The sequence below is a fragment of the Schistocerca americana genome, chromosome 3 (genome assembly GCF_021461395.2).
Source record: "Schistocerca americana isolate TAMUIC-IGC-003095 chromosome 3, iqSchAmer2.1, whole genome shotgun sequence".
Lineage (NCBI taxonomy): Eukaryota > Metazoa > Arthropoda > Insecta > Orthoptera > Acrididae > Schistocerca > Schistocerca americana.
This window is the reverse complement of record NC_060121.1, coordinates 262,324,907-262,337,413: the sequence shown is the minus strand read 5'-3', so window position 1 is coordinate 262,337,413 and position 12,507 is coordinate 262,324,907. Positions and strand designations below refer to the sequence as shown.

At 39.0% G+C, this 12,507-nt stretch overlaps 1 protein-coding gene across 2 annotated transcripts in view; it reads right to left on the bottom strand.

The window, feature by feature from the left end:
• LOC124605411 (probable elongator complex protein 2) overlaps nt 1–1,671 on the bottom strand; it is an 85,607-nt gene extending 83,936 nt beyond the window's left edge. For both annotated transcript variants that reach the window (XM_047137062.1, XM_047137063.1), the window contains exons 1-2: nt 1,449–1,671; nt 325–649 (exon numbers count right to left, since the gene is read on the bottom strand). In XM_047137062.1, the coding sequence (XP_046993018.1) occupies nt 325–649; nt 1,449–1,586 (463 nt within the window). In that variant the 5' untranslated portion in view covers nt 1,587–1,671. The remainder of the gene's footprint in view (nt 1–324; nt 650–1,448) is intronic.
• Nucleotides 1,672–12,507: the final 10,836 nt, after the last annotated feature.

The following is a 12,507-nucleotide window of genomic DNA, read 5'->3' as shown; positions in this document are numbered from 1 at the left end:
GGTTTTTGCTCTCAATAGTTGTGGCAGACCTATACATGTAAGGGAAGTGACCAAGTCCAGTTTTTGTAGTTTTAGCTGATATATATATACATACAAACCCCAATCTCCTGCATTTGTCATGTTATTTTGACTGTGTTTTTGGAGGGAGATGTTATTTTCTTATTTATATGTATTTTTCTGTTTGTTGCTATTTGTATGTAGTGGCATCATAGGCACCGTATTGGAGACCCTTCCAACAGCCATTTCCGATATATTGATGATGTCATGGGTCAAAGCAGATGGGTGGAATCGGACACTCCTGTAATCAAAATAAATGAGTACTACCTTCAGCTTTCTTCCTTCTCCATATCTTCAAAGAGGAGTCTGCAGACGCAGTAACAACAATAAGTGGTTGCTTGCATATTTGATGGTCAGTGTTCGATAAATATATACCATCAGCAAATGTCACAGCACTATTATGCCCTTCAAGAACACTTGATACGTAAAATCCACCCATGTCATCTGCACTCCATAAGACAGCGGTGCCATCAGAAGATGCAGAGACAAATTCTGTCTCTGGTGAACAATTTCCTGTCTTGATCCACTGAACTGCATTTACCCTTCCTTTGTGGTGGCACAGTACCTTCAAAATCTTACCAGCATCCGCATACTGTAAAATCCACATGCAGAAGCTGTAAGTTTAAACATCTTTGAAGCCACACACTTATTACTACTGTTGTCCACATGGAAACATATTTATAATATCGGTGTCACTTAACTAAAACAAATAGAACTCCATAAAAAGTTCAACCATTCCTTAAGCTTAAGCTCATCAAGCAATTCTGACGATAACATCACAAGCAAAAATCGCTTTTTCCATCTATATTTGAAGGGGGGTGCTTCAAATCATGAAGACTGATATCCGAGTCACAAGAAACCTACAACTAGTACCAATTACATTACATTGAAATCTTTCCATAGTTCCTGATTCTTAAGCACAATTATCAAGTACTGGGAGATGCTACAAGTGATACGTGCTATACATATATTATTAACAGGTGATAATTCGGCTATTAAAATTTGTTTGAATACACATTCTTTGTAAGAGACTTTCATTCTTTTTCTTCATTCTATTCAATGTGTTGGGCACGTAACTTTTTCAGTTATTACTAATTCTGTGATCTTTACTAGGCTCGAATAGGCTACTTAACAGATTCAGAGAAATAACAATATCGATCCTTTAGACTATTTCAGAAAGAAACATCTCACATTAAAATGGGATTTTAATCAGTTTTGTACATAAGCAGGGGCCACACAAATTAAAATGAAAGAAATACAGTTGGCGGCCAGCAACAGAAATTGGTGGATGCGTGAATTTGTTTTAGGTAGTCGTCACGGCGAACGAGAAATGAACGCCTTGTATATCATTAAAACCATATACTATTACGTCCCACGTTTGGTGTACATACCGTCGGGTCATAAATAGCAACCGCGTTGCACGCTCCGAAACATATTAACCCATTACGCCCCCAATCTGAAGAATGTGGAGTCCGATTACACGAGCACGATATGTATAAGTCGTTATTACCGCTATTACGGCGCAGCATGTTTATGAGTAAAAGCAACACATTCACCGGCACATCAGATCGTCACAACACATCCAAACCATAACACAACACATTGCCCAGAAACCAGAGATACATCCAGACCCCGTGGTGGTGTCTGCTACGGAGACACTAGATTCAACTCGGTGAAGCGCTACTACAGTTTGACAGCTGTAGCGACACGTGTGTTCCAAGCGGTGAGGAAGCAGACACTCATATGCGTCGTAGGTGTGTTCCATGCGTTATTAAATTACTAAGAGACATGAATTATTGTGAAATACATGCAAAAACAGTCGAATCACAGTGATTCAATGACATAAGCTACAAACTTATTCACGAATAAATACTTTCGAATATGTATAAGCAAGAGAATATAAACACATATTTCATGCATGAGAAACATACGTGTTTCTGTTGTTGTCTGTTGTTATTATCATAGGCCGTTTATATGGAGGCTAATGATTCGCCCTTTCTTATACTTCACTCGACATTTTGGTACGCAAACACTTTTATAAATGTAAATACTTTAGCTTCAAAAACAAATGCATTCAAGATTCTTGACGTTTGTGGCTCAGATTTCGCAACAATCGTGAAATTGGTTTCTTCTGTATTGGGAAACAGTTTTATTGCTTTTAACGATTTATTATCACGTCCGTGTGGTTATCCTCAAACTACAGTTGTGGTGGCATATTTGGCACGTTAAATAATTTAGGTATTACGTTCCATATACGTTTCCTAGGTTCCACATTCACTTATTTTGCCGAAAGTGTAGCGAACAAAAAAAACTGTTTTGTTGGGTGGACATATGTCTTTTTGCTGAACGACAGGTGTTCTGGTATTTACTAGCAATTCTTTGTTATTAAAAGAAAATTACATTATTCAGTAAATGTCTGTATGTTACAAGAAAATAGTAAATAAACTATTCTGTACTGAACTGTTTCTTTCCTCCCAGGGCCATTAGGAAACTAAATATTAACAACTTTGGTGTCATTGTTTCATTACTATTGATTTTTCGGGCACTAAATACGCTCTTTACGATAAAAGCTAAGCTATAAATCAACATAAATGTTAGCATTCGCACTCATCCGATACCGTGTGCAGAAGTGTCGTTTGCTGGCCGCTTGCAGCGCTGCTATCGCTGTGGGCAGCAAAAACGAGACGGAGTGTTGCGACTGCTATGCTAGACCGTGGTTTAGACCTTTTCTGAGTGGGGTGCGCCTCCTGTGAAACTATCATCCATCTTGAGTTTGCGGCAAGATATCAATGCAGTGAGCTACAATTTCACGAATTCACTTCGGAGTTGGCACTTTCATGATTCCAGCTAAGGAACTTTTTGCAATAGTAATTTACAGATCTGAAATAATGTGACTGGTTGCTGTTTTCAATGCCTAATTATTTCCTCGCATTAAAGTAATCTGTGGATGGTGAAGTTATGTTCTTTTCAGAAATGGCCTTCAAACACGCAATCATCGTATGTGCCTCATTAGTGTTAAATACTTGAAAGGGGTTTATTGGCTATGTAACAGTGGATAAGTCACATATTCTCTCATCATGTTTGATCTGACCTGTTTACTGACTTCAATTTAATTGACAAGTTTAATAATTTGAGGACCACAAATGTGTCATAATTCTGTCTCGTTATACACATATATAAAATTATATGTGCTCTGTATATCAAAATAGTACATGTGGAAGCTGTCATCATAACAATTTTCTGAAACTGTAAAAAGATACCATACACAGTATTGTTGCGACTGTGTGGGTTTGGTCAAGTGGGAGGGTGGGGGGGGGGGGGGGGGTGCCACAGGGATCATTGTTGGGGACACTCATGTTCCTTATTTATATAACTGATATACCCTCTAGTATTTCGGGTAATTCTAAAATATTTCTCTTTGATAATGACACTAGCTTGGTAGTAAAGGATTTTGTGTGCAACACTGGCTTGGTTTCAAATAGTGTAGTTCATGACTTAAGTTCATGGCTTGTAGAAAATAAACTAACCCTAAATCGCAGTAAGATTCAGCTTCTAGAGTTTCTAACACACAGTTCAACAAAACCTGACGTTTTAATTTCACAGAATAGGCATATGATTAGTGAAACTGAACGGTTCAAATATCGAGGTGTTCAGATAGTTAGTAAACTGTCATGGAAAGCCCATTGTCAGGATCTTGTTCAAAGACTTAATGCTGCGATTTTTACTATTCGAACAGTATCTGAAGTGAGTGATCGTTCGGCACGAAAATTTGTCCACTTTCCTTATTTTCATTCGCTTATGTCATATGGTATTATATTTTGGGGTAACTCTTCCCATTATAAAAGTATATTTTTGGCTCAGAAACAGGCGCTTCAGGCAATAAGTGGTGTAAGTTCACGAACCTCTTGTCGACCCCTGTTCTCCTGTCTGGGTATTTTGACATTGGTCACTCAATATATGTATTCCTAACTGTCATTTCTTGTTAACGATATTAGTTTTTTTCCAAGAATAAGCAACTTTCACTCAGTTAACACTCGTCAGAAATCAAACCTGCATTTGGATCAGAGTTCCTTAATTCTTGTGCAGAAAGGTGTGCAGTATACTGTTGCATCCGTTTTCAGTAAGCTACCACTAGAATTCAAAAATCTTAGCGGTAGTCCACACACTTTCAGTTTGAGTTTCCTCATAGGTCACTCCTACTGTGATGAGGAGTTCCTTGAAAATTAAGATGACTCTTGTGTTGTTAGTTGCATTTACTTAAACTTATCACTTGACTTTTTTTCGGATTCATTAACATTTTATTTTTATCTGTTATTACTTTTGTTGTAATTTCATGTACTGACACGTTTCATGACCTTGGAGATTTGCTCCTCAATTTTGGTCCTACAGAACTTGATGTGTAAATAAAAATAAATGAAAATAGCTGTTGTAGCAATTCTTGCTCACAAATTAAAGCAGCAGCTCATGTCTTCAATTCGTATATTCATGGCAATTTTGGTAATTATTCTTGCCTTTCCTTTCTTTGAAAGTGAGAACCTACCAATTTCATACTCATTTTTTACATACATTAATCATGTATTATAAAAACCACTTAATAATAAGATGCCCCAATGGTAAACATGTGGTGTTTGCATAAAGTACGTTGTAATTTGTGCGAAAAATTACAATTCACTGTGAGAAAAATGAACTTCTTCCTGTACACATTTGGAAGTGACTGAAACAAATTAGGAAAAACAGCTTTATTACAGTCCTGTACCAGTACATTTCATCTTCATACATATAAAGTGTTCTTGTTTGGAAAATAAATCTTCTAAAATAACTAGTTCGTAAATTTTTCTTTTATACTTTACTGTCAGCTGAGACTTAGTAATGTTTTGTTATTTTTCAAATACATCAATCTTTTTTGTACTTTTTATTTTGAGTGTACATAACGTCAGTTATTAGAGAACATACTTTCCTTAAACGTGTGAGGTCCCAGCATATTTTGGAAAAGTGAATGGAAAAAACATTAAATGTAGCAGGATGCGATCCAGTGGTGACTGTTTTACAGTTGATGATCGTGAAGACTTCAATAGCCATTATGTTTTTAGTTTATATTTAATGATAACAGATCATACCAACAGCGACCTATAAAATATGTCTTCTCCTCCTTCTCAGAATTCGATTCAACTATTACAATCGATAGATGTCCCCAATGATGGAACTGGGTATGTACATGTCCATGGCCAATGTTAACTACATGTCTAAGCGCACGTAAGTGTGACATCAGTGTATTAATGTAGCTAATGGCCAACGCAAACGCATGCTTTGTCAAAAATTTCATCTAACTTCTTTGAGCAAACAACTTCACTGGAACTATTTCATGATAGTAAACTTTTTCGTTATAGTTCAGGAATGGGTGCCAAATAGATAACAACAGCATATGTTGGTGGCGAGAACATTGATTGAAAAGAAAGCGAAACGGAAATGATTGTGGGTGAAACTATGGCTAAAGAGAAGGAGGAGCTCGAAGTGTTGACCAGAATTTGCTTCTTGAGTTACAGTGCGAGGACATAAAGAACAACGAAAATTATCTAAAAACTGGAGAATAAACATCTCGATTTGACCTCCTGAAAGTGGCCCCTCATATTTGCATACATGATACTCATTAGAGAAATGCCTTTGAACAGATCTCTTTTGTCCAACTTCATATAAAATACTTACATAACTATTTGTTCTTGATCATGAGAATAAATTCCCATAAAGTATTGTGCAAATCGTGGAAAAATACGTAACTGTGCAGTGTTTCATTATTTAAATCATGATTACTATTTCTGCTAAAGATCGTCTCATGGCTAAGTTAAGATTTGTAACAACAGACGAAAGCTGTTTCACCTTGCAATGTAGAGCTCAAATCCCACAGTGTACCATTTTAACATATTATTCTAAACACATCTGAACCAACATCTAAATCACCTAATGAGTAATTTGTAAGCGTTACTGGTAAGTTAGGTATTTAACATACAAATAAATACATTTATTCCACTTATGTATACTCAGAACACACTTGGCTTTTCACATCCCCATCTCCTTCCACATCCTTTCGTTTTACATATTTCTTTGGAAGATTCTAACCATTTGTAATAAGCGGTAGGAATCCTCCAAAGAAATTCTTCATAACACAAAGTGCACTGACTACAAAAACTGTAGTGGTAGAGATGCACTAAATATACTTCCTTATTTTATAGCTTAAATCCACTAAAGCAAGTGAACCAACATAGAAACTATAGAACACAAAAATATCAGAAGTGCAAGATCCATTTTGCGATACAGAAACAGAGACAGACTGCAGCTCTCTGAGTGGCCAGACAGTGAAATTCGAATTCTGGAAAATATGAAGCGATAATATTGTATTCTTGCTTTCTGACATGTGGGCACCTAGACAGTCACATTTTTCTTTTATACTTTATGGGTGGGTTTGATAGTGTGGTGGTAAAATGGATTTATTTGTAATACCCAGTGTTGCAATTTCGACTCCCTGTGGCTGTTATCAATTGGAAATTATGTTCCTGATAACGTCCTTATTGTGTGTACGGCACTCTTTAAATATCATCCTAAATTCTGCTTAATTTTTGCTTTCATCCTTAATATTATGTGGGTTAAATGAGTCCAAATTTGTTTTTGTTTCATTTGATAAAGAAACTGGTTTTGTCACATGGTATTCTGTGGATCCATGACTGTTTGTTGCTGATTAAAAATCCATGTGTGATCTGCTTGATAAAATGCATTGTAAGTATATTGCTCTTATTCTACTTTATTTTTGTTCCCATCTGTTCTTTGTATCGTCGCATTTAAAGGAGGGCACTGAAATTTTCCTTGACTTCTGCTAAAATGTACTGTTTGTATACCTGTGAGATATTTGCGTAACAACTGTCACACTTTTATCATCTCTAGTCACCAAAAAGCATAGTCATACTCACCAACGTCTACATCCATACTCTACAAGACACTGTGGCATGCATGACACTCAGCAACATCATTCAAAGCAGAATTACACATTGATTCCATGACAATATGCAATAAAGATGAATTCCAATAATGTCAAAACCTGATAATATGGATCTCTCCATTAAATGCAAGAAAGCACAAAAAAGCAAACAAAAATAATATAGAATACGAGCAATATACTTACAATGCATTAGAGCCGAGCTGTTCACACTCAGATTCGTAAGCAATAACAGGTCACATAAGTCCGCCGAACGCCATGCAACGAAAGCAGCTTCCATTTTATAAGAAAGAAAAACAAATTTGGAATCATTTACCCCACACAATATTATGGATGCGAGAAGAATGCAATCAGAATACGAGCAACATATTTACGATGCAATTCAAAGATTGCAGTTTAGATTAGATTAGATTTACTTTCATTTGAATTGATCCATAGTGAGGAGGTCCTCCAGGATGCAGAACGTGTCAGAAAAACAATAATACATGACAAATATCTACAACTGAAACGAATAAGCTGATGTACCTTCCACGAGTCCCAAGTGGAAAGATCATCATTTTTTTAATGAACACTATATAAAAGAATCATTTTACAAACACTCATTTACTAAGATCACATTAATGCACCGAATTTAAATTAAAAAAAAATGTTTTATTTATTTATAAGGTAATAGACATGTAATAACTCCTACAATACTTATTTACAATGAACACAATACCGCACTGAAACGGTGCAGAAGTTAGATTGTAATTACACACACACACACACACACACACACACACACACACACACACACACACACACACAAATCAGTCAGTTCTACTGAGAAATTCATCAATGGGGTTGAAGGAGTCGACCACCAATAAATCCTTATGTCTTCTCTTAAACTGAATTTTATTGCTTGTTAAGCTTTTTATGGCTGCTGGCAAGTTATTGAAAATGTGTGTTCCTGAATAATGCACACCTTTTTTTACAAGAGTAAGTGACTTTAGATCCTTGTGAAGATTATTCTTATTTCTAGTACTGACTCCATGAATTGAGCTGTTGGTTTGAAAAAGTGATATATTTTGAATGACAAATTTTATTAAGGAATAAATATATTGGGAAGCAGTAGTTAGTATCCCTAGTTCCCTAAACAGGCTTCTACAGGATGTTCTTGAGTTCACACCACATGTAACTCTTATTGCACGTTTTTGTGCCCAGAAAACTTTAGCTTGGCTTGATGAATTACCCCAAAAAATAATCCCATATGACATTATGGAATGAAAGTAAGCATAGTATGCCAGATTTTTCATTTTTATATCCCCTATGTCTGACAAAATTCACATTGCAAACAGAGATTTGTTAAGAGGCTTCAGCAGTTCTGTGGTGTGCTCTTCCCAGTTGAATTTATTGTAAAGCTGTAACCTCAAGAATTTAACACTGTCCACTTCTTCTATCTTCTTGTCATCATATGTTAGACATACACTCGTGGGAAACCCCTTACAAGTTCTGAACTGCATCTAGTGTGTTTTTTCAAAGTTTAGTGACAAAGAATTGGCTAGGAGCTAGTGATGAATGTCCACAAATATTTTACTGGCCAATCTTTCTAAGAATATACTTCATTTGCTGTTTATTGCAATGTTTGTATCACTGGCAAACAAAACAAACTTGGCATCTGGTAATGTTCTGGATGAAAGGTCCTTGATATACACAAGAAAAGGTAAGGGCCCTAAGATGGAACCTTGTGGCACCCTACATGCAATTAGTTCCCAGCTGGATGATGCCTGATAGCTTGTTGCATAAGTAGGTGTGTACCCACGCAAACACAGTTAGAAATCCGAAACTAATGTAGTCTGAACTCAAGTTTCTTTTTTATTTCTTTCCATATAACAGGTTGTCAAGTAAGAGAATACATAAAAGAGAATCAACAACAAAGAGTAAAAAGGTAGGTATGAGAATCACAGTTGACGGCTCTCTTCTCTGTGACTCCCGTGCGAACTGTAGAGAATAATCTCTGTGGTTGGCGCTAATTTTACGCGTCGGCTGCGATCGACGTGTGCGGTAGTCGCCACATGAGCCCCCTTGGTGAGAGCGGAGCTCGGATGTTCCTCTCTATAGCGGGCAGGGAAGTGCACTTGTCTGTCACAACGCGTGGTGCATCGAGGCTGCTGCTTTATTGACTGCGGAGGTAGCGGAGTGGGGTTCTGCATCTATGTCATGTGCTGAACGCTGCTCGACGCTGACATCGCCGGAGTGTCTTGAAGTATATAAGCGGGTTTCACTCTACTTAGCGATATGGTGGCTTGTTTCCCATTCAGTACTATGTCTAGGGTGTGTGCATCTCTGCGTATCACGCGATGAGGTCCAGTGTATGGCGGTTGTAGTGGTGGTTTGACGCCATCTGTGCGTAACAATACATGCATGCAAGTTTTTAAATCGTTGTGCATGAATGTTACTGGAGCTCCAAGTCTGGACGCTTTCGCATGTTTGATTTTCTTGATCGTTTCTCTCAATCCTTGTAGATATTCTGACCGGTCATCTGCATTCGGTACCACTGAGTCGTCAGCGAACTCTCTGGGCAGACGTATTGTTTCTCCGTAGACCAGCTCTGCCGGGGAGGCGTCCATATCAGGTTTAAAGATCGTCCTAAGACCTAACAGTACAATGGGTAATGCTTCCGTCCATTTAGTACTGTGGCACATGAGAGCTGCTTTTAAGGTATGCTTTCAACTTTCTATCATCCCATTGCTTGCCGGATGGTAGGCGGTGGTGCGGTGATGGCAGTACCTGCAGAATCTTGCTAACTAAGTGAATAGTTCTGATTCGAACTGTCGTCCTCTATCAGTCGTTATATGGAGTGGGCAGCCGAACCTCGATATCCAAGTTGACAAGAATGCCGTTGCCAGCGTTTCCGCCGAGATGTTATCGGTAGGTATTCCTTCCGGCCAGCGTGTATACCTGTCAGTGATTGTTAGCAGGTAGCGATTACCATCTGGTGGTGGAAGAGGTCCTACGACGTCCAAATGAATGTGCGAGAAGCGTGCCTTGACATCCGGGAATTGTCCGATTGGAGGGCGCACGTGTCTGCTCACTTTGCATAGCTGACAGCGTGGGCAAGATCTAGTCCAGTTACGCCAATCGCGGTCTATTCCTGGCCATACAAATCTTTTGGACACCAGCCTGGTAGTTGCTCGAACACCGGGGTGACATAGGCCGTGGAGACAATCAAACACTCTTCTGCGATGTGTGATTGGAACGTAAGGGCGTGATCGACCATGTTGTACATCACAATGTAGTTGTACGTATTCCCCAGACACGTCAACTAGCTGTAACTTCAACGCCGTGTTGTCGTCATTCAACAGGGTATTTAGCTCATCATCTTCCTGCTGGGCTTGCGCTAGTTCTGCCAGAGTTACAGGCTGTGTTCTACTGGATACTCGTGACAAACAATCAGCTACCACGTTAGTTAAACCTGAGATGTGGCGTAAGTCTATGGTGAATTGGCTTATGAACGCCAATTGAGAGTACTGCCTTGGAGAGTATTTGTCACTGTTCTTGTTGAATGCATAAGTAAAGGGCTTATGATCGGTAAAAATTGCGAAATCACGAGCTTTGACTTGTGGTCTGAAGTGTTTGATCGCTAAATATATAGCCAAAAGTTCTCTATCGTAAGCACCCCAGCGTTGTTGTGCTGGTGACAACTTGTGCGAATAGTATGCCAGAGGTTGCCATGCGCCATCCACCAATTGTTGCAGGGCTGCACCAACACCAAACTGGCTAGCGTCCACCACCAGTGCCAAAGGTGCTTCTAGTTTAGTGTGTGCCAACAGTGCGGCCTTAGTCAGGCTCTGACGTGTCACTTCGAATGTTGCATCAGATTCCTCATTCCATTATATGGTTGCATTTCGAACCTTTGGGCCGGCTAATAACGCGTTTAACGGTGCCTGCTGTTCAGCTGTCCGTGGTAGATGCCTTCTGTAAAAATTTAACTTGCCTAGGTATCTTCTTCCCCCCCCATGAACCACGGACCTTGCCGTTGGTGGGGAGGCTTGCGTGCCTCAGCGATACAGATAGCCGTACCGTAGGTGCAACCACAACGGAGGGGTATTTGTTGAGAGGCCAGACAGACGTGTGGTTCCTGAAGAGGGGCAGCAGCCTTTTCAGTAGTTGCAAGGGCAACAGTCTGGATGATTGACTGATCTGGCCTTGTAACAATAACCAAAACGGCCTTGCTGTGCTGGTACTGCGAACGGCTGAAAGCAAGGGGAAACTACAGCCGTAATTTTTCCCGAGGGCATGCAGCTTTACTGTATGATTACATGATGATGGCGTATTCTTGGGTAAAATATTCCGGAGGTAAAATAGTCCCCCATTCGGATCTCCGGGCGGGGACTACTCAAGAGGATGTCGTTATCAGGAGAAAGAAAACTGGCGTTCTACGGATCGGAGCGTGGAATGTCAGATCCCTTAATCGGGCAGGTAGGTTAGAAAATTTAAAAAGGGAAATGGATAGGTTGAAGTTAGATATAGTGGGAATTAGTGAAGTTCGGTGGCAGGAGGAACAAGACTTCTGGTCAGGTGACTACAGGGTTATAAACACAAAATCAAATAGGGGTAATGCAGGAGTAGGTTTAATAATGAATAGGAAAATAGGAATGCGGGTAAGCTACTACAAACAGCATAGTGAACGCATTATTGTGGCCAAGATAGATACGAAGCCCACACCTACTACAGTAGTACAAGTTTATATGCCAACTAGCTCTGCAGATGACGAAGAAATTGAAGAAATGTATGATGAAATAAAAGAAATTATTCAGATAGTGAAGGCTGACGAAAATTTAATAGTCATGGGTGACTGGAATTCGAGTGTAGGAAAAGGGAGAGAAGGAAACATAGTAGGTGAATATGGACTGGGGGACAGAAATGAAAGAGGAAGCCGCCTTGTAGAATTTTGCACAGAGCACAACATAATCATAACTAACACTTGGTTTAAGAATCATGAAAGAAGGTTGTATACATGGAAGAACCCTGGAGATACTAAAAGGTATCAGATAGATTATATAATGGTAAGACAGAGATTTAGGAACCAGGTTTTAAATTGTAAGACATTTCCAGGGGCAGATGTGGACTCTGACCACAATCTATTGGTTATGACCTGTAGATTAAAACTGAAGAAACTGCAAAAAGGTGGGAATTTAAGGAGATGGGACCTGGATAAACTAAAAGAACCAGAGGTTGTACAGAGATTCAGGGAGAGCATAAGGGAGCAATTGACAGGAATGGGGGAAATAAATACAGTAGAAGAAGAATGGGTAGCTTTGAGGGATGAAGTAGTGAAGGCAGTAGAGGATCAAGTAGGTAAAAAGACGAGGGCTAGTAGAAATCCTTGGGTAACAGAAGAAATATTGAATTTAATTGATGAAAGGAGAAAATATAAAAATGCAGTAACTGAAACAGGCAAAAAGGAATACAAACGTCTCAAA